Here is a 27,738-nt window from a genome sequence, read left to right on the forward strand (position 1 = left end):
AGTGCAGCATAACAGGAGCAGATCCTCAGAGCCAAGCTGTTTGTGCTGGGGACCTGACATCCACATTGTATACATTTCTAGAACTTCACTTTGGCTGAGCTCCAGCGAAGCCGGGCAGTGGTTGGAGTTCCTCTTCCAATTTCATGTAAAAGAAACCCAGTCCGTTGGCTCCAAGGCCACACTGCGGTATGAATTGTAGCCCAGTCAGCACGATGATCCGAAAAATCACTTGAGAAGGACACTCACTGCTCATCCAAGTCAAAAAGCCACTGTAGATGCACCTGATGTCAGCCAGCACAACAGAAGAAGTTTAGTATGACTAGTTACAATAACATTCAGGTGCTGCTGCCACATCAGACAGTTTCTAAGAGATCCCCTCCCTCTACATCCATCTTCTCCAAGTGAGCACAGTCTGCAGGGCAGAAAAAATGGATGCAACTCCAAACTGTTGAAGCTTTTAAGAGACAGAATTTGGGGTCTGGGTTGTTGTTCTTTTGAGGAAAATATAATTACTCTGTAAATTCACTGTTCCACTCTAAAAGATTAAAAATGAAATGAATCAGAACTTTTAATTTGACAAATGTCAGTGCAGAAATCAACCTACCTCATATTGCTGTGTGGAGTAAGAGGCATTGTTTGCTACTTACTGTGCCTATAAAACAAGAGAAAAATGTTCAAAGCTTTCAGGAAAAGCAAGGTGATGTTTGCAAATAGAGTTTTATTTCAGTTAGCAAGAAATGAACAGTAATTTTGTGATTCAGTTATTAGAAGTTAGCTATTGGCTACAAAACAATTGCTGCATGTTATATGGCATTTGATCCTATTTGTAATACAGTGCAACAATACCTGTTCTGCTTCGCTTTGCTTCACACCTCCTTAGCTGGAAGGGAGAGAAATAACTGAAGCCATCAAAAGAAGTTCATTTTGAAATACCTGGGGCCGTTGACTTATGGGTGACTTCTGATGAAGAAAGTGAAATTGCAGGAAACATTGCCTTCAGAAATAACTCAGTGCTCCCGTGTAGTTAAAAACAGAGAAACTTGTTTTAAATTTATGTAATGAATTGTGAAACAGTTGACATTAATAGCTTATTATGGTGGAAACCTTTTAGCTCAAAGTCTTTAAAGGAAAATAGTAAAATGATTCATCATAGGAGAAGGAAAATAATGTATTTTATATTTTATTCTGTTTAAATATATTTTGTGGCAATATCAATTATAACATCACGCCATGCTTCAAATCTATTGCGTAGTATAGCAAAGAAAAGTCTTTTTTTTTCTCAGAATTAAAATTAAAATAAGCTCAATGGATATTTTTAAAAAGGAAAACTAGTTGTATATTTTTTTTGCATTTCAAAAATTAAAAATGAGGTTTTCCTACTTAATTGTTGGATAACAGGGAACTGATATGAGTTTCCCATCACACAGCCAGAGAATGTGACATTTAAGCATATGGGGCCAGTGTTTTCCAGGCTGTCAGTTTAAATCACTTTATTTCTTAATTATTTTTGTTTGATCTAAATGAAGAAACTTAGGATAAATAATTGGAAAAAAGTATTTCTTGATAAAAATTCAGCATCCGCTTTCTCTGAAGACAGAACAAAACATCTGTTGCTTCACCTTCCAGTGAGAGCCAAAATAACTGGTTATGGGAGACAATTAGTAGCATTGTTGATTATACCTTAAAAGATACACTGGTGGAAAAAGCAGGAATGCATTAAAGTTTTGAATCTTCTCTTTCAATCATCAACTCCAAGCATACTCAATTGCTTAGTTTCCTGAGGGAGTAGAGTGGGTGAATGGGAGGGAGGTTGGTGTTCCTTGACAATACTGCCAAATTTAGCTCCAAATTTGAACTGTTTACTATCATTTAGTAACAGCCCTTCAGTTCAGGTGCATGGAGCACCCTAGAAGTACCAGTTATGGCATTAGGACCATTTTTTGCACTGATCTATGAAATGATATTTCATGTTCATTCCAATGATATTAGAAAAAATATGTAAAAGCCACTTTAAAGGAGGAGAGCTGCTCTTGATAGATAGAATTTCTAGAATTTAAAAAAAAAAAATCCTGTATATACATACGTGTAATCCTTGGCTTCCTGGTACTTTATTTCAAGGTTTTCTACTTAATTCCATTGACTATAATTTTTAATTTATCTTCGTTTTTAAAGAAAAATAAGTTACAATTTTTTAAAATTAATTAGATTCTAAAATTACATTCTATTCCTGAACTGAATATTTTAGTGTGACCTGCCAACATTTGAAAAGATAAATTAAATTTGCTAAAAGGAATGGCTGAATTCTTGGATTTCAACTTTTGAAGAAAATGAGCTTAAGGCCTTTGTGTCTTGCTCCTATAATTAGATATTGAGGTGTGTGCTCTAAAGGCAAACTGTGTCTCTTGGGCTCCTTTTTCCATACCTGCTTCCCAGCACCATGAATCGATAGTAGTACTGCCTGTATTTACTATGTATCTATTTACTAGACAAGTGGGGAAAAATAACAGATGAGTTCTGTTGGAATAAAGTTGCCCAAAGATTAATTTTCATACATAGATCTGAAATGCCCTATTCTTTTCAAACCCTACATTAGTTTAACCTTGAAGTCGAGTCTGCTACTCAGGAAAGTGTGAATAATGGAATCACAAAAAGTAGAAAACTGTCACTGTGTCAGTAACCTCGTGATCAAAATTGCAAAGGTTTGAAGGATAACTCATTTAAAGTAAATTCTAAAGTTGCCTTTCTTATTGCTTGAAAAACTGCCCTGGAAGTATGAGTTTTCCTCAAGATCTGAATTTAAAAAACAAAAAACCCCTCTGTTTTGTGATTAGGCAAGTGAATTTTTTAAAAAATGGTTGCCCTATGCATCATTTCAGAAGGGCCCAGAGCCCTGCAAATACTTGTACTGGTTTCAGTGTCACTTTTAAATTTGATTAAAATCTTCGGCAAAATGTTTCATTTCAAATCAAAGCAAGTATTTTCTTTGAAAATGACTGCACTGAAAGTTTTTTATCAAGCTTCATTGTTGGATGTATAGATAGTCAGTGGTTTTCAACTAGTCTTTACTAATTTCAAAGAATTAGAATTTTGCCTGCAGAGTCTGGTCTTTTTTCAAGAAAAATTGAAACAAATGCAACTGACCAAATGTGATGTGATTAATTTATGTAAGAGTTTTCAATGTGAAGAAGTTTATACATGTGTTGATATTAAACACAAAATGCCTTTTAAGATTAATCAGGACTCCACACCGCTTGCCTTTATCTGCCTGTGTTAATTGTAAGAATCTTAGTTTCACTTAGAATTTCAGGATCTCATACTTTTTTCATGGACCAAGGATTTTATTTTTAGTTCTTTGATAGAGGAAATAACTGCCTGTTAATATTACATGGGGAAGCACAGTAAGTCTGTCAGAGTGAAATGCTCTCAGTTCTTAAGGAAGAACTGTTCCATAACGGAACAAATCACTTAAGAGGAACAAAAGGAACGAGATGGAACAACTGCCTCTGGTTCACAGTTGGGAACAGCAAGAGGAAGGATCATTGAGTGTAAATTGAAAAATCACAAAATAAACAAATTTCACAACATATACACGCTGTTCCTTGCATAGAAATTCAGTCTTACGTCTTACTTTTGTGTGATGGCATCGTGGCCTGTAATGTTGTGCCTGGGTGTGCACTTCTAGGGAGACACCCTGTGCTGTCAGACCGGTGACAGTTTTGGGAAAGGTGATTGAGTTTCAGCATTTCTCCGTTCTGACTGCCCAAATCAGTGTTTGCTGTATGACAGGACTGGCATCACGTAGCTCCACGGGTCTGCCTGACTGTGAGTGAGAGGGCTTTCTCTTGTCTGTCATTTTACCCCTCTATTTTAATAGCAGGTGCTTCTGTTCAGGCAGCCTAGGAATATTGTTTATGGAAGGGGAATGCCTTGGTCTCTGTGCAGAGCAATGCACTGCACTGGGGCACACAGCTCAGCACTTCATTCAGAGAATAAATGATAAAAAATAGGAGTCTTGCTGGGACTTCTGGTTTTCCATGCTTGTACTTCTATGCCTTATCAAGTGTATATGCATTATCTAGACTGTTATGTGTAGTATGTATGTCTTTAACTTCAGAAATATGCACAGCTTTATGCTGCCTGTCTGTAAGTCTATTATATTCGCTGTAAATAATGGTAGAATTTGCTGTTTTCTACAATTTGCATGCAGGCAAACATACAAAGATATTATTGATATATCTGTTAGTAGCCTAGATATTTATTTGCTGGAAGCCTGGACTTACATTGCATGGTTTCAGTGTCACTTTTAAATTTGATTAAAATTTTCAGCAAAATGTTTCATTTCAAATCAAAGCAAGTATATTCTTTGAAAATGGCTGCACTGAAAGTTTTTTATCAAGCTTCATTGTTGGATGTATAGATAGTCAGTGGTTTTCAACTAGTCTTTACTAGATCTGTATTGCTAGATATATTCCTAATCTTCTCTTTAAAATGTCAACTCCAGAGATTTCTGTGGTGTCAGAAGGTAAAATGAAGGTTTTAAAAGCTTGTCATTTTCAACTACTTTAGAGTTAACCAAAATAAAATAGACACATATTACCGTTCTTGAACCAGTTAAAAATTTCCAGGCCCCCAAAAAAGTAAAGGTATTTCCCAGAAGAATTCCCAGGAATACAAGGTTTACTTTTAGTCATTTTTAGGAGACGGTCTCATCAGCAGTGTATGGATCTCATTTGGTTTTGGTTTGTTTGATTCAGCTCCTGAAGTTCATATGTTTATCCAATATAAGTAGGTTTGAAGGATTAAATTCTAGTTAATCCCTTCTTCCAAAAAGAAGGCTTCATCATTTAGGTCGAACACCCGTTGTTTCTTCTCGTGGGAGCTGGGAAACACTTGACAGACAGGAAAAGAGCTCCGTGGTTATGAGCTCTGTACAGGACCCCGGGTGGGAGTGTCTCCCTGCAATCTGCTGCAGATCTGCAGATAAACAAGCAAGATCTGTTTTCTGATCTCTGGCAGCATGAAATCCATACAATTTTTAAAGCTGTTAACATAATTTCTGGTGTAAATTTATGTTTAAATACATGCATCAGCTCATCAGTAATTGGTAAAACATCATATGCAGCTGCACAGACCTTGGGCTGCTTTTTGTTAAGATCATGTAAACCCAAGTTTTCATGTAATCTTAAGTGGTTAGCTTTCTGATGTTGAATAAACATCATCTGATTTCTAGTGTAATTAGAAGAAGGTTACACTGCTTTCTATGAGGCTACAAACCCATTTTACTGGTAGCACAGCTATAGCATAGCATGGCCTATGAGATTGCTATGACTGCTTTTGAGATTTCTTGGTAGCTTGTTCTAACACTATGTTTTTGTGTTAGTAAAGAATTAAAAAATGTATTATTACAATTTTGAATTGCAAGAATGATCCCTACCAGTACTGCCCAGTAAAGGTTTAATGTGGCCTTTTTATAGACAGAGTTATAATTAATGCTTGTATGGTTCTGTACTTTATTATTTAACATCATATATGTGTTACTTTCATGCCATGTTTTACCTAAATGTGAATTGAACAGTGGCTAAGTATTTCAGATAAAATGTGTCAAATGTTTTAAGCGTGGCTAAAGAGAATGGGCTATTTTATCATGCTAAAAAAAAATCACAAAATGATGCAACTAAGAAGGCTAAGGGCCCATGTGTTTTGAAGCAAGGGTGAGAAGCCTGGCTGTCATCATACCACTAATTTGTCCCGTTTGGGTTTTTTTTCCCCTGTCTCCATGAGCTGGAAGAAGTAGTTAAGACCAGGACATTTGAAAAAGCATACAGTAATATTTTTTTAAGTATTAGTCTGCTAAATTCACTGCTTATTTCGTCAGTAGCTACCATTCTCCAGTCTCAGTTACTGTCCTGGGGATAGAGGCCAGGGAGCAGAGCTGTAGCACATGGGCTGCTGTTCAGCAGGGAGATGCTCCATAGTCGCTCCAGTGTTGCTTTATTGTGGAAAGCATAAAGCAGAAGGTGGAAACATCCAAATGTTGACAGGCAGGTCGTGAGGTGCAGTTCCCATTTTACTCCTAGCAAAGAGCTGTCTATAGCAATATAAAAGGCACTGGAAAGTGGCCAGTGGAAATGCTTTTATAGTGCTAGAATTAAATTAAGGCTTTTGTTGCTATTACTATGTTGATTTAAAAACAGATGTAATTTTCAGTACTTCTAACCACCATAACTATGCTGTTAAACTTTTCTCTGACAAGTCATTGTGTCAGTCTTTCAAAGGACAAATTCTCTGTGTAACATGGACAGAATAATACAAAGAGTTTCCTGTGACCAAAGATGTGAAGATTGTTCAGGTGGTAAACTCTTCCTAGAACAGCAGCTTTCCAAAAAGATGCCATAAGGAATTAAGGAAAGACTGCAACAACATTACTTCTTACTTTACCAACAGCAGACTTTGACCTAGGTTTTGACCTCTCATGTGCGCTGTGTGAAGCTGTGACTACAAAAATATACAAAATCAGAGGCTGAAAGCAGGAAAAAATTGAGCACATTTGAAGTGCTTGGACAGCTGTTAATATACTGCATAGGGCGTGAGTGTCTGTGTAAATCAATAAAGCTTTCTATAAATGGACAAATGGTTTAGTATGAATAACAAAGGAGTTCACATGGTAACCGGTGTTGTAGCATTCTGTCAGGGATTTTAAAGTTCACTGTCATAACTTTGTTCCTCTTGACCTTTGTTGATGATTCCTTCAAAGCATGTTGAGCTGCTAACTTGACGTACAACCTTTAGACCTTCATCTCCTGACCATGGCAGGGGGGGTGGACTGGATGATCTTTAAAGGTCCCTTCTGATCCAAACCATTCTATGATTCTATGACCTCCTTTTCCTTTAGTGCAAAATACATACTGCTCTCCGCTTTCTTCTCTCTTCCTCCTCCCATCCTCTTGTTTTGTCTCAACTCTATAATGGTTGAGTAAGCAAAACTGTCTTGTACGTGCTTCTTTTATTCATGCCTTCTAATAGAAAATTCAGTGGTTTAATTCATTTCATTGTGGTTATAAAAGTGTAGAGGATTGTCTGTTGAAGACTTCCTAATAGGTAAATGAAATAGTTCTTTGCTTAAAGACCCCAGTGCACCAAATATGTCCTAAATCATGAATCGTTGGAACAGGCTAGCTAGGTAACAAAAGGTTGTTGTTCCTGTTCTCTTGACTTAAAAAATCAAGGCACAGGAAGGTAAAGTTTAAACTTTTTGAAAAACACTTCAGGGACTTAAATCCAAATCTTATTTCAAACATCATTTAAGCACTTCAATTCTCTCTTTCAAGAGGTACACAGGAATGGCTTTTGCAGGATGTTAAGTGAAAGTTGTCCTCTCAAGTGCCACTTAGAGAGGCAAATCTGGAGGAGACATGGATGTCTCATGACATTCTCAGACATGAGTATGCATCTGCCAATTCTACCAAACACCGGTAAATGTTGAACGAAGTATAGTTAGTAGACAATCCTTAACCTGTTGTCATAATCTCTCAAAAATCATTAGAAAGAAAGAGGAGAGAATGGAGAAATCATCCTAAATGTCTGTATCAGTGTAAGAATATATTATGTGCATATTTATTTCAGCTATTTGTGGTCTGGTGCTGTTATTCGACTGAAAGGTGCCATGATCTATGACTGTAGGTAAGGACTGAACCCCCAAAAAATCTCAGATTTGACACAGTGAGGGTGATGGGAGATCTTGTGCTTTGACCATGTAAACCTAGAAAAAAAGATTGTGAGCTGGAAAGGAGCAGAGCACTTTTTGGCTCAGAGCCTAGTGATAATGAATACTTTTTGGGAGAAAAAATTTCTCTCTGTTGTGGGATGGGGGATGCAGTGCTTGTATTTGTTTTTTTCCTATGATGTTAAAAGCTGTAGTGTCTTTTGTTGTTCATTACCAAAAAAGTAAGTATGACCACATTAAGGATATATTTGAGATGCGTTTTAGACTTCAGGTGAAGATGCATTTTCACAAGAATTTAAAGTTTAGCTGGCTGTACTGCCTGAATGGATGCTTCCTGTGTTTTGTTGTTAAGGGTATAAGAAAGTTAATTATCATGATCATTTTAGAATTTTTTTTAAGACTTGTAATTAGTTGGTCTGCCTTTACTGACCCGGTATATAACCTGTTTATAGAAACATAAAAAAGGCTAAGGCTGCTGTCTGTCTCCTTGTTTCTCCTGTAGCATAATGAACAACAAATTGTGAACCAAGGAACTTCCTCTTGACCCAGAGAAGTTTTAAGGAAACATTGTGTATTGTGAAACAAACACAGTTTATTTCGTGGATCTACACGTCTACATTCTTGGGAAATATCTACATTCATGGGAAATAAATGGCAGGTTCTTACTGACTTCAGGAGGAACAGGACCAGACCTCAGTGCATCAGATCTGTAGTCTGTTACTAGACTTGAATGAAACTGTGCAAACAGCTGCCCCACAAGAGAAAATACAGAGTCTTCTTCAACATCTGTGAAGGCGAGAGAAAGCTCTTAGCTGACCTAAAGATAATTTTCATCATTACTAGGGCTATGTTTTCCATCCTGAGAAAGGGATTAAAATCGGAGTTGACAAAGTCTCTCGTAATGACTGTATCTTAGCAATGGTATCAATACAAGGCAGCCTCTGTTTTATATAAAATAGTCTGAAGTTTTCACTTTCAAATTGATTTTCTATAAATTCAGTCTCACAATTCAGAACAAAGTTGTCTCTAATTTAGGCAGTTGAAGGCTGTTTAGCATTAGCCAAGCCATGATTGAAATCTTTACATTTTCCAATGTTTGCAGAGACTCTTGTGCAAAATACTTCCTTCCAAATCGGAACTAGGAAGTAGCTGTTTTGACATTTTAGGATTCTTGAATCTATAATGATCCAAAAGCAACATATAATGTTTTATTTAATGGTAAATTAGGCCACAGTTACTTTTGGCTGACGGAATGATACTGTGCTTTGAGAGCTGACACATCCCCCCCCCCCCCCCCCAAGAAAAGACATGCTTGCCTGTAGGCGCTGGTGGCAGGTGTTGAATGTTCCTTGTCTGGAGCAGTTTGCTGGGCAGCATCACCTTCAGTGTTTATGAGGCTGAGGGGCAGAGATGGTTTATTTATATGTGTAACGTAAAATATACATAAATTCCTAGAGGACAGCTATACCTGAAACTAGAAATTGCTATAGAAATCAGTTGATACCTAAGAGAGTACTGTTCTCAGTAAGCTAGTTTTTTTCCTGCGTAGTCCCCTGCCAGGTTATGTATAGGAGAAGTGGCTGCATTAGGGGTCAGTACGTCTCTACCACTGCCTCTGGGTGCTTGCAAGTGTGCAATAGCTTTCAAGCTGTGAGAAGTGCGGGCTTCTTATTGCAGCTTAGCCTAGTGTAAGTATGGCCTGAAAATGAAAATAAAATGTAATAGTGGTTTCCTCCAAAGAGACCTACTTTGCTTAACTGGCAAAAGATGCCTAAAATATGCAATACTGAGGTAGGCAGATCCCTCTGAGCAAAAATTGAGCAGACTTACAATAACACCAAAACCCAGTGGTTTCTGTTAAATAAATGAAGGTTTGGATTAGGAGGCAGGGTTTTGAGACCACAAGTGCTATTACAAATTTTCCAAATGAATACTTTTGGGGGAATGAGGATTATTATCAAGTATTCAGTTGCAATGTAGAGTGATTTAGTATATCAAGTACTGGTTTTCCCATGTTGTGGGAACTGGCACAGGATCTTAAGCAAAGTCAGTCAAGTGTTCCCTTCTAGTCCAGTCCTCATTACAAAAATGCCAAATAAATAGGCATGATTTGCTCAGCAATCAAGAAGCACAAAAGTCAAGCTAACATTGAGTGCATTACATCCTTTCACTACACTTTCGAAGGCAGTGGCGTGAAAAAGGGTTTTATTATACAGATGTTTCCACTGTGGCTTGATAAGAGGGGAAATGTAACATTTATTTATAATGCTGTCAAGTTCAGACTTCCTAATTTTGGTAGCCTATTTGTAAGGGAATAGCTCACTGAAATCAGAGATTCAGCTAACAGACCCAAGAAGACTTAGCTTCCATTTTACAGCCTTAAGGCATTCAAAAAAAAAAAAAAAAAAAGAGTAAGAGAAATATGGAAAGCTCTCTGGCTATTTTGTATAGTACAACTATGTGTTGTAGTTCTTTTAGACATCTCTATATGGGAGCAGTCTGCCCTAACTATTTAGGATAAAATCATACAATATATTTTTATGTTAGTGAAAATGATAATTAAAAAAAAAAAAAACACATAGGTATCTCAATATGAATGAGTTAAAGACTGTGCAGACTAATCCTTCGATGATTGCTTCAAAACAGTAAGAAGAATTTATCTTGGATGGCGTTTTAGGGTGATATTCATAGAGAAAACATTTGAAAAACTTTAACTCAAATACATTTTTATGTAGCAATCATCTCTTTATTTTTGTCAATCAATCTGCAAGAATGTGTCTGTAAAAGCAAACTGATAACTGTATATGATAGCCTCTTCAGTATGGAGGACTATTTACCCTCCAGCTTCTGATTTCTTACTGCTGCTTTTCATCTTCTGCTCTACTTTGTTACTTACTTCTGCATCTGTACTTTTTGCTGTCTCGTCTCTCAGTGCTCTCTGCAGGATCACCCATATACTTTTTATAGCCATATGTTGAATCCATTGGTAGGTGACATTGTGAAAATATGGTGCACTGCATTTTACCACCTTTGCTGGCTTTGATTGTACCCTCAAGATAGAGCACTGATTCTATTGTTGTTTATTTAGACTTGTAAATAAGTAAACTCTATATGCCCTTGTAACTTCCTACCCTTTTATTCTTTACTCTTTTTCAATATGCTGGATAATTATGTATGTTTACTTTTTCTTCCTAATCTTATTTTTAGGATTTAGCTGACTTTGAAATTGTTGTTAATGAATCATTTTGTTGAATCATTGACTTTTCTGAACAAGGAAGAGAGAACTGCATCTTTCCATAGAATCGCTCCACACAGTACATTACATTAAATTTTTCTCTAAAATTACAAATGTTAACTATATTTATGACTGTTGTTTTGTATAACCACAGTTCTTTTGAAGCAGCATTTGTTTAACTTTTATAGGTTGTCAGAAGGTTAAAGTGAAGCAAGTAATGTAAATTGTATAATAGTTGTAATTATGTGAATGCATTGATTTTGGTGTTATGGTTACATGATGTGAAGTTATGCATGGGAGGCAAAGAGGTTTCTAGAGCCAGTTTTAACTCATAGATTTTTATATATCATTTTAGTTTCTCAGTCTTTAAGAGAAGACTAGTTCAAAGTTGCTCTGATGCAACTGTGTACAGCACACTTTAGAGATTTTCCTTTTCCAACACTGTAAGAATTCCTAAAGTCAAGTCATAATATATACAAAAATACATTGATTTAATGTAATTTACATACCAGATTGTGCCATTTTGAAGTTTGCACTATGCAAAAATATGAGTGTAATGGAAATTAAAAATAGACGAAAGGCACTACTATACAGGAAACTTTATCATATTTAAACTGACATATGTTTGAGAAAAGATTTCTGACTTTAAAATTGCATTTAGATGTAGTAAAATACCTCTCTCTTGAAATGATAGGAATTGTTTTTTAAGTAAAGGCTATAAATTCATCTGGTTCACTTAAAGGGTGTCATTCACCAATTAGATGTAGTCTGACCAGTGCCTCTGGAGTTACCCACTGCAGAACGAGACTTATGAAGAGCTGCCATTGTTAAAAGTTTACATAAGATTGCCTTTTGTTTCCTTTTGATAGTAGCTGCCTCTGCTTGCTTCCAAGTGGCTTTCTCAGATAGCAAATTCGCTCGAAACAGAAAAGGGGGAGGAAGAAAAGATATACCAATGTCTTTCATTATGTTTCATTGCCAACTCTATTGCACCTGACAAGATGAGATTGTGGACATACTTGGAATATCTGCTCTGATATTGTTCTAAATTGTAATGCATGGTGTGAATAATCTTATAAATGAATGTCACTTCTGTTTTTACTCAAAATACCAACTTGTAGCAAAATAAATTGCATGGTGCTTTTTATTCTGGATCTTGAAGAAGTACACAAAGTAAGCACCTTGAGAATTTTTATGAATTGTCATGTAGTACAAGATACGCTTTGATTAAATTACATATTTATTTATTTATTCTATTTTACTGTAGGCAGAGAATTCAGCACTGGCTCTGGAAAATGAAAATCAGAGAGAACAGTATGAAAGATGTCTTGATGAGGTAAGGTAGATAAAAAGGTTGTTCTTACCTGGTACTATAATTAAATGAATAGAAATGAATCTCTCCCTCTCAGAAGGTTGACACTGTTCTGCAATTTTATAGTATTACCTCATTCTAATTAATTCCAAGAACATGTGTCTGGCAGTCGTAGATATTTTTCTCCATGACCTCTGCTGTAAATCCTGTTTTGACGACACCTCTTCACCAAAAAGTTGATATCCTTGTGACCAGTATTTGCTTTGTTTCATTAGAAGGAGAAAATTATAATGTACTTGTTAGGTGTGGTGTACTCCTTTTCTGTAGAGTGGAACACAGGTGGCAGTGGCTTCTTCCATCAGAAGTTCCCCAGCTTTCCTATGCAATGTACTCTGTAGCCAGGGAATTCAGCCTCTCAGCTTCCCCTTAGGGTTACATACACAGCTTTTCATGCTGAGTTTTTTCTAGCTGTTGGCTTACTTCTGCTACACTGCTCAGCTTCTGATCAGACCTTCCAGTTACAGCTACAATACCATTCACCCATCAGTTACTCTCTGAGCACTCCAGCCATGCTTACCATTCCAGAAAGGTCTAGTATCTCCTATTGCATGCAGCTTTCTCCATGTATATACTGATGCTTATTTCTTCCTCCCGTTTATCCTGAAATAAGGCTCTTCAGCATACACAAGAGCTTAAAATAGTTCTAAGACTTCTAGTAGCTCAAAGAATTGCTTAGTAGAAATCATTCACCTGTTCCATAATAAGAATACATAGCAGCATAAGTAGTTAGCTAACATGCAAACAAAACAAAACAGAACTCCACTGGCTTCTCAGCTGTACCTTTGAGAAAAGAGTGCATGAGTGTGCAAACCACTTGTAGCAGATGACAATTCATGTCCTCATACCAGCATTTTAAATTTTTAATCAGCATTTGCTGAAGTGTTACTGGCATGAGCAATCCAGCTCTGGTACAAGAAGCCTCCGGTTTAGTGCAGAGTTTCATCAATAAATCCACACTTTTGCCACTATAGCATATTTTTATCAGGAAGCTGGAGTAAAAGACTTGCAGATACACTTTCTCACTAGGTTATGCTCTGCCTGTTCTGTGGCACTGGGTTACCAGCAGAGCCTTGGTCTGCATTGGCCTGAGTCACTGCATTCAGTGCACACTTGAATGATATTTGGATATTTTGGTGATAAGAGTGAAATGACCATATAGTTACTAACTTTCGTTTAAATTACAGAGCTTAATTTAAAATTATTTTCTGATTGTCTAGGACAAAATCTGCCTACATAATTATTTTTGGAAATGAGTAAAACACCATAACTGTCCGTTCCAGCAAAACACTTCAGACAGATTATATGAACAGAAGATATGTTTTTGTTGTGTTTGCAGTAACATGATGGATTTCTGATCCTGTGTTGTGGTTTTACATGCTGTTGCAGTTTAAAGGGCGAATAATTGTATCAAACTATCCTCTGAACTTTGTTATCTTCAACATTATGTTGGCTGTTTTCAGTTCTTCCATATTATCACAGCTGTATCAATCTTCTCCCACTGTGTCAACTTTTTCAGGAGAAAGTGCTTCTCATCACCTGTGGTTTTTTGCTTCCCTGCTTTATTTTTTGTTTGCTTATATTCTTCCTTTTTTTGTCTTCTGTTTTGTGTCCAGTGACCTCTCTTGTCCTTCCCCATGGCTTGGTATCACTTTTTTCTTCTCCTTCCCTTTTCAGCCCCCACAATACTTTGGCAGTGGCACCGCAACCAGCATTGTTTTAGCTGACACAAACTTGGACCTAATCGTTTCTGATCACTGAGGTGAAGAAGTTGTTGCCAGTGACTCAGGCAACAAAAACGTATTAAATAATTGCAAGTTTTGCAGGAGTCCCAGGCTAGCCCCTACCTGAGCACATTCCCATGGTGGAGCTTCACAAGAAATTGGACGTTCTCGCCCTGCTTCATTATAGTAACAATAAAGAGAATAGGAGATGAGATATAAATGTAGATAGTGAATAACCCAATCAATGATTGTGAGAACCTTCACTTCCAACCAGAGTCTTCTGAGGATGTGTTGTATGTGACAAAGTCATTTCCAAACAGGGATTCTTACTGGAGTTCTTAAGAAAATAAAACGCTTTCCGTAAATATTTTTATGAAAAAAAAAAGTTTCATTCCTTTAAGATTTTAAGTCTGGTGCTTCCTCTGTTCATAACTCATCTTACACCATCCCCACTTCTTGAAGATGAAAATCTCTTCAGACCTTCCCTAGTTTGGGCTTCAGGACTTCCTCAGCAATTTTTAGGAGCAGATGTATCCACTACAACTATGTATCTGTCTGTGCTGCAGCTCCATTTTGCCCCAGGGAGACCTGATGGGTTTAAAGGAAGGAACACAAATGTTCCTGAGAACACAAGGCTGTGATCACACCCAAATCTGAGACAGCTAAGCCTGCCACCAAAAAATCTGAGTGCCTGCTACAACCATTATTTTAATTTTGCCTCTGCAGTCCAATTAGTTATGAGTGTATTGAACTTCTCCTGGGCTGGTGCACAAGGAACGCTTACCTCCAAAGCTAATACCTAGCCATTTTGGCTAGTCACATGTTTGGGATGCTTGACAGGCCCTTCAGGTAATGAAGGTCGGGAGCATTGTTTGATAACTATTGGGAGAATGCTGCCATTTTTCACTCTTCATTGAGCATCCTCAAACTGCAGCTTCTCTCCCCTGGGCGCAGGCAAACTCTGCTCAGGGCACTCAAGCATCATTTAATCTGGCCACCCTGCCAATAGTGTCCCTGCTTGTTCCCTCAGGCCTCTACAGCAATGTGATAAGGGCACTTGCTATGCACAGTGTGCTTTCTGCTGAGGTGTTGGTGGCCATTAAGCTGCATATGAAGGAAGTAAAAATAACCACTGTGATTCTTCTGTTTGTGTGTGACAAAAAGATACCAGAGCTGAGTTTTTAAAGCTATGCCTGCCATTATCTTCTCTCATTTTTCTTTTTTTTAATCAATTATTTTACATAGTTCTTTTAATTGATATAATGTCCCACATTTAATATTATATGAATGCTTGCACCTGTGACTTAAAAATGCATGCTCTGTAATTATTTTCGTGGTAAAATTCAGTGAAACTCAAATGTTCATAGAGGTGAAATCTGAAAAGAATATGGGTCAAGCTGAAGTGAGTCCTTTATGAATTTTTAATAAATATTCACTGATTTTTAAAGTAATTGTTCATCTCTGAAGTGTACATATAAACAACTTTAGAACAGTATTTGGAAGAAGGTGTCATTGAAATGTTCTAGTACTTAATAAATATGAAAAGAGCACATTTAATTTCAGACATACTCCATAAATGTATCTTTCTGTCTCTGAAAAATTTAGTGCAAAACCCAGGATTGTCTTCTTGTACCTTTGGGGTTTGAAGTTAACATGCTTAATCCTAATTTCCTATCCTGGAATTCAGCTGTCAGTTTATTGGTAATGTCATGTTTATTCACAACACTGTACCAGCTGAGATTTCTGTCAAGCTTCACCATAATTACATACAGGAAATTATGCAATTTAGGCTAGATTATATTTTTGCTGATGTTTTAAGAATTAGCTAATCAAAAATACAAAGTTGAAAAGGCTTTCTATTTTCAAGATTTCCATAAAATATAAGAGCTTTCATTTTAGTACACTTGAGATGTCTTTGTGCATATGAAATCATACATTAAAGGCAGCTGTGTAAAATCTTAGTATTTGTAAAAGGTATAATAGTTATTACACTAGGATCTCTTTTCTTTGATTCATTCTTTTTACCTTTTCTATTAAGACCACTTTATAAAGTGTATGTAAACATAATTGTGTAAGGAAAAAGTGAAGCTTTTATCTCTTTTATTGCAATCCACAAAAGGAAACCTCACCTAAAGATCTTGCCTAAGTTCAAAGGCAAGGCAGTCAGTGTGAAGGTAGGCAGTGTCATCTCCTACATAATAACAGACTAAGGAACCGACCATCTCTGTTCTATTCCATGTCTCACCTTGATTAACTGCATGAATCACAGGTCAAGTCATTTTACAGACTGCTTTTTACTGGGATTGAGCCACAGTTCTGCCTCGTATCAGTGGGAATTTCACATGTTCTGCATCTCAGAAGTCAGTCCCTCTGCCTTCAGTGGTCTCAGTTTGCTCGGTTTTTGGTAATTATGACTACCAGTTTTGTAGTGCTGGCTTATGTTGTTCATTCATATCCATGGTGCCTCTTGATACCTGTAAGTAAAAATGAAGTAGATCTGCTATCTTAGCAGTTTATTTCTGTCTGGACATAGCACTGCTGTAGGAGTGGAATGGCAACCTCATTTGAAATGTAGAAGTTTGGATATGATTCCGCTTATTGACTGCTAAATTAGTTTTAGTAACTGCAGAACATTTCACTGAAGGCTTCCCACCTCTGTTCCTGCTGAAAACCAAGAATACAGACCTGAAAATCTTTGAATGGTAATAGCAACACAGTTTGCCAAGTTGCTAGATACTAGAATAAAATAACCTCATTTTGTAGAAAAACTAGTTACATATCTCTCTTATTAAGATCTATGGGAGCTATGGTTCACTGGCAGGTACTTTCATTTAGATACCTAACTTCATACGCTCAAAGCTAGAAAATTTGTCACATATGCATTGGCAAGTTCATTTTTTTCCCATTTGGAAGATTATGCCATTTACACTCTGTGCAATATATAAAAGCTATTGGAGTAATTTTGTAGGTTATTGTGTTGTGACTAGTACACACTCCAAAGAACCTTTTAGTTCTTCCTTGGTAAAGTAACTCCATGTCAGAAAGTAAAGAAATAATGTATTTGATATGGTTTGTTCAATTTTCAGGTAGAGCACACAGACGTTAAAAGTACATGCCAGAAGGAACACTGTTGGATGTAGATCCTGAAAGCCTATAGGGCAAAGCACATGGTTTTTCAAAACTGTAATATATTTACTTCTGTTGGTTATTACTGTTCTAATATTAGTCTGTGTCGTCTGTTAAATCATGTATAGAGCTGTTTTATAGGAGCATTGTTCCATGGGCTGCCCTAAGTTAGGGACCAGTTTGGAGAAAAAAATTGATACTAGGCAATTTTATGAGAGTATGAATCACATGTAACTTTTGGATCTAACAGAATTGAATTATTTACAGAAATGAATTAGCTTCAGCTCTTTCCTCGCAGCTCAGTTCACATCAGTGGTGTGGTTTTTTTCCTTTGGTTTGCCAAGAGTAAGAATCAATGAAGATTTGGTGATACTTGCATATGCTTTACTGTAACTTCTGAAAGCCAAAACCAAACCAGAAATCATAACTACTGTCTCTTTTTGCACAGAGTGAGATCTCTAGATGCTCTGCCTAAATGCAAGAGCAAAAATATAGGCAAACATATTGTGTGATAACATAGGCATATATAGTTTTAAATTGCATTAGAAACGTAATAGAGAAGTCAGACATTATCAACAGAAAATCTTATCGCAGTCCTGCTTTTTTGTCCCTCCTTCTTCCCATTCCCTGCCCCTATGCCTGCTGGTAAACATAAATTAGAAAGGATGTATAAAATAAATAACTTCAAAAATTCCCTGTTGAATATATAGTTCTACTGATCAATGGTGTGTAATCTCATTCAAGTCAATTATGCTGTGTAGTGTGAATGCCTTCCAACCACACTCTGATGACAGTAGGTACTTTAATTTTCCGTGGCACTTTATGGTTTCTGCTTGTCATGATAGATGTACCATTTTGTCAATATTGAATCAAGAAACAATTAAACTTAATGAAAACATTCAGGATTCCATCCTTGGCTGGTAAAAATCAGTGCTAGTAAATGCAATCAATCCATGCTGATGCACACTGGCTACTGTGAAAGTTTAGTCCAAAGAAGAGATGACAGAATTTAACCAAATGTCCATCATGTTATACTGCAATTGATGCAATACACATTTGTTTATAATGAGGACTAGCACAGAAGTAGTTAACTTGCATTTCATGTATTCTTATTACTATTATCTGATGAAAATACTAGTAAATAATAAAAATACTAGAATTGGTGGTGGTTGTAGATGGAAAGTGGAGTGTAAAGCCACAAAAGAAGGTATTGTTATGCATTAACACACATGATAGCATACTTAAACTATTCTATTTATTTATTTCAGGTAGCTAATCAGGTTGTTCAGGCTCTACTTACTCAAAAGGTAAGTTGTGGTTTTGGTATTGTGGTATAACTTGCAGCTTGCAGATGTTCATTGTTCATTTGAGGGATATATATTCTTACATAGTATACATTTTTTAAATGATATTCACACGTTTAATTACCAAGGCTGCTGCATGTCAGGCCTAAAGTCAAGTATTTTGTAGTCCAAGTGAATAAAAATCAAGGAGACTGTACATCTTTAAGGCTTGATCATATTGGACCCATATCCAGTTTTCATTGTTTACCTATATTGAGCAAATAGCATCTGAAAATCCTTCCTCCAGATGGTGATATTTCCACTCCTTATCCATAACAAGTTATGTGACTCCCACAGTCCATTCCTGTGGAACATAAAACAGATAAATTACAGTGTGTGTCAATAGCTGGCATGCTCATTCACAGTCAGTGGAAGGAGAGACTTCCTGGTGTGGGCCTGTGCTTCCCTGAGTAAAAGAGAAGGCTCTGTGTGTAGCCTGGGGATTCAACTACTCTGCTTGTGGGCTGGGGACCAACAGTAGAGAATTCGTATTTTGTCTTAAAAACTCTTTTGATGCCCTCCTGCTCCATTCTCCTGGGTAAGCAAGGGAAGTACTACAGAGGCAAAATTCTTGTAGGGTGATGGCAAACCTGGCAGAATGAAAAGATTCACTATGGCATCTATAAAGGTCTGTTCTGGATCAAGTCACGTCTGCAATTACCGTTCACAATCCAAATGGTTGGATATGAAGTATGGTTGTTTCAAATAGAACCTAGTGGGAGGAGTAAAATTAGAAATTACTTTGCTGAAATGAAGAAATGATCTGGAAAAACAGTAAGATGAAATTAAACAGTGAGGAAAGCAAGGTAATACATGAGCCAACGAGGAGAGGTGCTCTGCTGGACCTTGTTCTCACCAACAAGGAGTGGCTGGTGGAGAATGTGAAGCTCAATGGCAACGTGGGCTGCAGTGACCATGAAATGGTGGAGTTCAGGATCCTTAGGGCAGCGAGAAGGGTGCACAGCAAGCTCGCTACCCTGGACTTCAGGAAAGCAGACTTTGGCCTCTTCAGGGATCCACTTAGCAGAGTAGCACGAGATGAATCCCTGGAGGAGGGGCCCAAGAAAGCTGGGTGATACTCAAGGATCACCTCTTCCAAGCGCAGGGGTGATGCATCCTGACAAAGAGAAAGTCAGGTAAGAACGCCATGAGGCCTGCAGGGATGAACAAGGAGCACCTACAAGGAGCACCTGGACAATCTCAAACACAAAAAGGGAGCCTAGAGAGGGTGGAAGCAAGGACAGATAGCCTGGGAGGAATATGGAGAAACTGTCTGAGCAGCCAGGGCTCGGGTTAGGAAGGCTAAAGCCTTCTAAAAGCCTCTACCCAGAGATGTCAAGGGCAACAAGAAAAGCTTCTATAGGTACATCAGTGATAAAAGGAAGACTAGGGAAAATGTGGGCCCTCTCTGGAAGGAAATGGGAGACCTGGTTACCCGTGATATGGAGAAGGCTGAGGTACTCAATGACTTTTTTGCCTCAGTCTTCACCAGCAAAGATTCAAACCACACCACCCGAATCACAGAATGCAAAGGCAGGGACTGGGAGAATGAAGAACCACCCTCTGTAGGGGAAGATCAGGGTCGAGACCATCTAAGGAACCTGAAGCTGCACAAGTCCATGGGATCTGAGGATTTGCATCCGTGGGTCCTGAGGGAAGTGGCGATTGAAGTGTCTAAGCCACTATCCATCATATTTGAGAAGTTGTGGGAGTCCAGTGAAGTTCCCATCAGCTGGAAAAGGGGAAACGTAACCCCCATCTTTAAAAAGGTGAAAAAAGAAGACCTGGGGAACTACAGGCCAGTCAGTCTCACCTCTGTGCCGAGCAAGACCATGGAGTGGATCCCCCTGGAAACTATGCTAGGGCATGTGGAAATAAGGAGGTGATTGGTGACAGCCAACATGGCTTCACTAAGGTCAAATCCTGCCTGGCAAATCTGGTGGCCTTCTACGGCAGGATTACAGCATTTGTGGTTAAGGAAAGAGCAACTGATGTCATGTACCTGGACTTGTGCAAAGCATGTGACACTGTTGCACATGACATCCTTGTCTCTAAATTGAAGGGACGTGGATTTGATGGATGGACCACTCAGGGGAGAAGGAATTGGCTGGATGGTTGCACTCAAGGAGTTGTGGTTGACACCTTGATGTCCAAGTGGAGAGCAGTGATGAGTGGTGTTCCTCAGGGGTTGGTGTTGAGACCGGCGCTGTATAACATCTTTGTTGGTGACATGGACAGTGGGATCGATTGCACCCTCAGCAAGTTTGCTGATGACACCGAGCTGTGTGGTGCAGTTGACACGCTGGAAGGAAGGGATGTGCCATCCAGAGGGACCTGGACAGGCTGGAGAGGTGGGACCGTGCAAACCTCATGGAGTTCAACAAGGCCAAGGGCAAGGTCCTGCCCATGGGTCAGGGCAATGCCAAGCACAAATCCAGGCTGGGCGATGAGTAGATTGAGAGCAGCCCTGCGGAGAAGGACTTGGGGGTATTAGTGGATGGAGAACTGACTGTGAGCCAGCAATGTGCACTTGTAGCCCAGAAAACCAACCATATCCTGAGCTGCATCAGGAGAAGTGTGGTCAGCAAGTCGAGAGAGGGGATTCTCCCCCTCTACTCCGCTCTTGTGAGACCCCCCCTGCAGTGCTGTGTCCAGCTCTGGAGCCCCCAACAGAAGAAGGACATGGACCTGCTCGAGCAGGTCCAGAGGAGGCCACAAGGATGCTCAGGGGGCTGGAGCACCTTCCCTGTGAGGACAGGGTGAGAGAGTTGGGGGTGTTCAGCCTGGAGAAGAGAAGGCTCCAGGGAGACCTTATAGCGGCCTTCCAGTACTTCAAGGGAGCCACAGGGAAGGTAGGGGAAGAACTCTTTATCATCAGAGGGTGTAGGGATAGGACGAGAGATAATGTTTTTAAACTGAAAGTGGGTACATTTAGATTAGATCTAAGGAAGATGTTCTTCACTGAGGGTGGTGAGACACTGGCACAGGTTTCCCAGAGAAGCTGTGGCTGCCCCCTCCCTGGAAGGGTTCAAGGCCAGGTTGGACGGGGCTTTGAGCAACCTGGTCTAGTGGAAGGTGTCCCTGCCCATGGCAGTGGGGTTGGGACTGGATGATCTTTAAGGTTCCTTCCAACCCAAACCATTCTATGATTCTGTTATTCTATGAAATAATCAGCTGCCCGGAGAACATAGGGAATAACTAGTAGGCCATTTCTACAAAAAAGTGGTCTTTTAGTTGAACATGACTCCATGATGTTATTTTGTTGAGTATGTTGGGAGAAAAGACAAGAAAAATATGAAATCTATAATAATAAGCTATGAACCCTTCAATATTCATGAAATGATCCTTTGTGAGGTCTAGACCACTTGATGAATGTGGCATTATTAAAATGCTTTGGATCATTTAGCTTTAAAAAGAGGAGTCTGAAAGAGACATAAATACAGTCTTTTAGTGCAGATAGTGCAAAGAATATAAACTGTTTTGTCTACACTGAATGACAGGAGAAGAAATAATGTTCTTAAAGTGCAGCAAGAAACACCACGTTAAGATAATCAAAAACCTCTGCCACATGCCCAAAAGCTTTCTAGATGCAAATATAGTGAAGTATTGGAATAGATTTTGAGGACTGCCTCCAAAGCCTCTATTATGGACATCATTCAGAACAGCAGAACGTCATTCAGAATGCCCCCCAAAAAGGGGGTGAGCAGGGACCAAGGGGGACAGGCAGGGTGCTGAGCACCAAATGTCAGGGTCAGGTCTGGAGGCAGTGATCAGGGTCAGCCTCAGTCCTGCGTTTGCTGGGCAAGTCCATGGGGAGGAGGCAGGTCCAAGTGAAGCCAGGGGGTCCTGACACAGCTCAGGATCAAGGACGTTGGGTGCAGGTGTAGCTGCAAGGTGGCTGCTGCGTGGCTCAGACATGAACAAGATGACATTGAACACTGCCAACTAAACTCCTAAAAGTGGGGATTGTGCCCTGGCAGCAGGGTAGACAAACATCCGCATCCATAACCATCTGCGCCTAAGTGAGTGGTAAATAAGTGCGGAATGTTGTGTTTGGCCATCTGCACATCAGGGAGAAGTCTGGATACCCTTCTCGGCTCCTTACTGAGCAGATTTTTTGTGAATCAATTTTATGACATTCTGGTTAGATTAGAAGATGCGCAGGGAGATGTTCTGACCCCATTAAGTCTGCTCTTAGGTATCCTGCCCTGAAGACAGAGATGTCCAGGTGACCTGTAGGTGAGTGATGCAAGACTCCGGAGGGTGCAGTTGCCTGTTATATAGATGACGCATTCCTGTGGCCCAAGCTCACATCAGGAATCCAGAAGTAATATCATTCCCTAAATCCCTTCACCCGACAGCTGTGGCCACAAAACAGCCACACAGCTGATACCACAGGTTAGGGTTGAAAGAATCATTGTTCAATCCTGGTTTTTTGATGCACAGCAAATCCTTTTACTCTAGAACAGGGATATTGCCTTACAGCAATTGGAAGTATTGTAGCTTGGAGGTGATTTTTGCAAACCACAACATATGGGGAAGCTTGCACTGTTGCTATCTGTGCTGTATTACTCTTCCTGTACTCTGTGTACACATATGCTGTATGGTCTGTGTCTCATCAGAGCACTGCAATCTGCAGAGCTATTGCTGTAACACCCTTTAGAAACATAACTTCAGCTATTTTTAAAAAAATCCCAAATCTGTGTTTCAATACAGCTCAAATGGAAATGGAGGCATTTTCTCATATTAATATACACAAAAAACTCATGCACATTTTGTAATATAATACCATATGTGATTAAATATTTACCAGAGGTTTAATCTCAGTATATTAATCTCTAGTTTGGGAATACTATGGTTGTTTCCCAAATGAAGAGAGGAGCTTCCTGAGTCCCTTTGCAAAGGTGTCAGACATTTTGATGACTGCATACTTTCTCAATAATGAATCCTCCCAAACCCATAGGAGCCAAGGAGTTCATATGGATACAATAAAAACAGATTTGAATACATTTAATAAAGTGATTTACTTAGTATTGATGGGATTTAACAGCTGCTTACCTATTACTGCATAATAACAGCTAATTTAATATCCATAGAAAGAGGAATGAGGGTACTCTTCTAAATGTTAATGAATATTAACTGTTACAGTGCTCCTGACACCATTCATACAAGTCCTTTTATAAGAAAAGACAGAAACACAATAGCATACAATAAAGAGGAAATTGGACTCCTCACACCAGTCCCAAATAGGTAGATATTGGAATCCAAATAGTAACTAGTAAACAGATAAATCTACCATCGTGCAGCTAAGCAGTAAGACAGAGCCAGTCATGCCACAGTGAGATAACACACCTCTGGGGCATAGTGAGACATGAAGAAAAGCTGAGAGCTTTCAGAAAATGGAGAAGAGTGATTTTGTACAGTAACGCACACTGCGTAGGCTTTGCTGTGAATTTGAAATTGTCCCTCAAGGACTAATTTTTGTTTAAATTAAGTACATGCTGTAATGTAACGAATAAAGCACTGTGTACTTGCCAGTATGTTGAAAAGACTGTGATTCCACCGAGAGATTCTGGTGACACAAATTGAGTGAGCAAAGCTTGAGTGATTTATCAATGTCACTGAAACCTTGAAATGGAATTACAGTCTTAAATGTGCACTTTTCAAGTATATAATTTGTTACAATACATATAGAATTTCTCTAATACGAGTGGCTTTTTTTTTACTGTGACTATGGAGAAACTATATTAAATTGAGATCTGTGCTGAATTAGCCACACAGCAAAATCTCACAATTCTATGTAGCAAAATTATATGGATTTTCTACAACTTGCTAATAGAAAATTTTACCTCTGGGAAATTTAAGAAGTCAGAAAAACAACAAAATTATTTGAGACAAACCTGTATGCTCTGATACTTACTGTAAGCATCCATTCTTTCTCCTTCCACCCAAAGACTTCTCATATCACATGAGATGATAGGAGTGCTGGGAACTAGAATTTTTCTTTTTTTTTCCCATGATAGATCTGGATCAGCATTTTGAAATTTGAGTTACACCACTTAATGAAATTGTTTTGTTGTCTGTGTATCTGCTCTTCGCATATTAGCCTCCTCCACAGGAGTGTATTCAGGAGAATACTTTTTTACTCTGGGTTCTGTATGAAAGTGATTTCTTCTTTGTTTTTGTCAATGAAATAAAAAATAAGTTAATTAAGTGTTAAAACAGAAGAAGCATCTTCAGAGAAAGAGCAGCGTATTTCTGGAACCTCTAATGAGGGCATTGCATCCCATTGTGGAGAAGAGTGAATCTGATGCTGAAGAGAAAAAGTAAGAATAGAGAGATGCTAAGATATTGCTATAGTGAGACTGTAGGAATACCTTAGAAATTTTGGAGATTACAGTCTTAATAGCTGGCCATTTTCCCCACAGGAGAGGAATTACATGCTTCAGATATTTGGTAGTTGTATTAATTGGTAATTTTAGGACTTCAACTTCCTAAACTCAGACTTTATTTTACCAGAATACTGCTACCTTTATGTGCCTCATTTCTCCTCTGGGTTATGTGTGGTATTACCATTGGCATGGTTTATAGCATCTGGGTGGGTAATCTACTATCTTATATTTCACTTTTTACAGAAAGTCTAAAGTTTGAAACATAAATCTTATGGTTTTAAAACTGTAAGACAGGAAGGATTTGAGCAGAGGCATTGCTAAGATTTAATTTTTTTCTACATTGTTAGTTTCTGTGAATAATTTTTCCTTTTCAGTGCACTTAGTAGTGTGGACATGTTAAACACTGTTGTAACAGCTAAGGCTCTGTTTTAAATTCTCTGATTATTAGTGAAAGGCAGATAATGATGGGTCTTGATGCTTGCAGTTTCCTAATAGAGATTGCCTGATGCAAGACCAGAGATAAGAGGTCTCAGTGACAGAAATCAAAGCTTTGGGGCTTTGCAAAACATCAAACTCAAGATTTTTGGGGGGTCATGTTGGAAGGCTCTAGCAATGTTACGTGAACAAAGCAAATATTAAGAAACTCTCAAGAGAAAATAGCTGCATTCATCCAGTAGTATCATAAAATCAAATACATACTATATGCATAAAATGATGTTTATAATTTTCTGAAAGTCTCAAGATGAGCTCATTTTATTATGTGTTCACCTCTTACAACCTCAGTTTCGGTTACAGCAGAGGCTAGATCAACTGTAGGCAAGAATTTAGGCTACATCTAACTACAGTTTCCTCCTCTGAGTTGTTTTCTCATAAAGCCAGGTCATCATGTTGATAACGGTATTGACAGGACAGCAAATAGGAATCCAGAGGCCTGTTTCTCCACCTTCATATGGGAAAAGTAGTATCAGCTAGGCAATACCACAGGGCAGCAACTGTCCTAATTTCAGAGGAATATGGGAAAGTATTTTGGAGATATCTCTTTTTTTTTTTGAAAGAAAGCTAGATATGGCTGCAGCTACTATTTTTTTATGTAATCTTTATTAGGAGACTGCTATTCCTGATTTGTGAAGCTCTCACACCTCAAAATGGACAACTGCACAAATTATGCTGAAAATCTGAGTGTCAGATTCTGCTCTCTCTCCAAAATCCTCTTTTTGATAGAAACCTGTATTCCTCCAAGTGGCCAGGAAAAGCTGGTCTTACATTGAAGATAGATAGATAGATAGATAGATAGATAGATAGATAGATAGATAGATAGATAGATAATTTGCTGTATCTGAAAACCATTAATGGTTTGTTCATGATGAACCTGACTCAGCCTTGGCTACAAGACTTGCATCTTTTGGTTTTGACAGTAATGTCTTGTGCCTTAAGATGCAGAGGTTTTACACTCCACCTGTTTCTAACGGCCTATTTTAAGGCTTTTTGGTACCTCATGTTGGAAATCTCAGGCAGGATCATATTGCCACACATGTCTGATGCACCAACATCTCACTATGGCCTATCCAGCTCTACAGTGACAAGTTACAGTAGGGAAAATACAAACCATCCACAATATGCTGCAATGCTGACTTGGTCATTCCAGAAAAAGCAAGGAGGGTATTAGACTTCAGAGGAGTACCTTGAAGGCACAGTACCACTTTGAACTTCTTCCTGGTTTGGTATAGCTTATGCTTCTTCCTTAGCTTATGCTTATTACAATATTCATATCTTAATTGCTGCTTTCTGCTTTGTGTTGGCAGCAGAATGAAACACATTACTAGCAAAGACACTTTTTATACTAACAGAAAACTCCAAAAAGATGTGTCAAGTAACTACTCTTTCTCATTACAAGATTTTTTTAATGTTATCTTGTGATGATCAAACAACCAGAGAAAATGAAGTAGCACATTTTTCTTATTTGTACTGTTTTAAGTTGTATATGTATTCCTTCTTAGTATCTGACATTACTTAGAGCTTTTTAAGTGCTTCTGTTACCTGCTTTCTAATCTTCCTATTTTCCCTTGTGCTTCAGGATCTGAGGGAGGAATGTATAAAGCTGAAAACAAGAGTTTTTGATTTGGAACAACAAAATCGAACATTAAGTGTACTTTTCCAACAGAAAGTCAAACCAGCTTCTGACCTCCTTCTTCAGGTAGGAAATGGCCTTTGCAGAAAGCAAGCTATGAGCTTTATACTTCTTATAATTATAAAATATTTTTCTTCTTTTTGAGGTGATGTCAGTAAGTGTGAAATGGCAGTTGATAGATTTAATGTATAAGAAGAATATTTGTTCTCTATAGTCTGATACCATTGAAACTGAAAGTGTATGCCAATGAGCTATGACTACATATTATGTGCAAATATGGGGAGAGGAACACACCTGCAGAGTAACTTACTTTTTTAGGTGCTTCTTCACTATGATAAATGGAATTATATGGGTTCATTATCCCTCTGCAGGGGAGAAACTCGGATTCCTTAACATTCTGCTTGATGGTGAACAGTGTAATTTCCTGTGAGAAGACAGCCCATTTATTTAACTTTTGCCATATGTGTTACAAGGACTTAAGTACATCTTCACAGGCTTAGAGTGATTGTTTTTTCCAATGTTTTATGGGAGGATATAGCTGAGAAACCAGCTGACCCATCTCCTACTCCTTTACAGTTCTGGAATAATAAGAGATGTTTCAGTATCCCTTTTCATTTGGCACAGTCCATTATTGTGAATGAATCCATCTCTTTGTCATGCTTTTGTAGAAGTAGAATTGCTTTGCAGAAGTTCCAACA

General features: G+C 38.3%; 1 protein-coding gene across 5 annotated transcripts in view; it reads left to right on the plus strand.

Moving 5' to 3' along the window:
- NCKAP5 (NCK associated protein 5) overlaps positions 1 to 27,738 on the plus strand; it is a 431,510-nt gene that overhangs the window by 311,737 nt on the left and 92,035 nt on the right. For all 5 annotated transcript variants that reach the window (XM_074828613.1, XM_074828612.1, XM_074828616.1 and 2 more), the window contains 3 exons: positions 12,226 to 12,294; positions 18,446 to 18,484; positions 26,987 to 27,106. In XM_074828613.1, the coding sequence (XP_074684714.1) occupies positions 12,226 to 12,294; positions 18,446 to 18,484; positions 26,987 to 27,106 (228 nt within the window). The remainder of the gene's footprint in view (positions 1 to 12,225; positions 12,295 to 18,445; positions 18,485 to 26,986; positions 27,107 to 27,738) is intronic.

The sequence above is a fragment of the Strix aluco genome, chromosome 6 (genome assembly GCF_031877795.1).
Source record: "Strix aluco isolate bStrAlu1 chromosome 6, bStrAlu1.hap1, whole genome shotgun sequence".
NCBI lineage: Eukaryota > Metazoa > Chordata > Aves > Strigiformes > Strigidae > Strix > Strix aluco.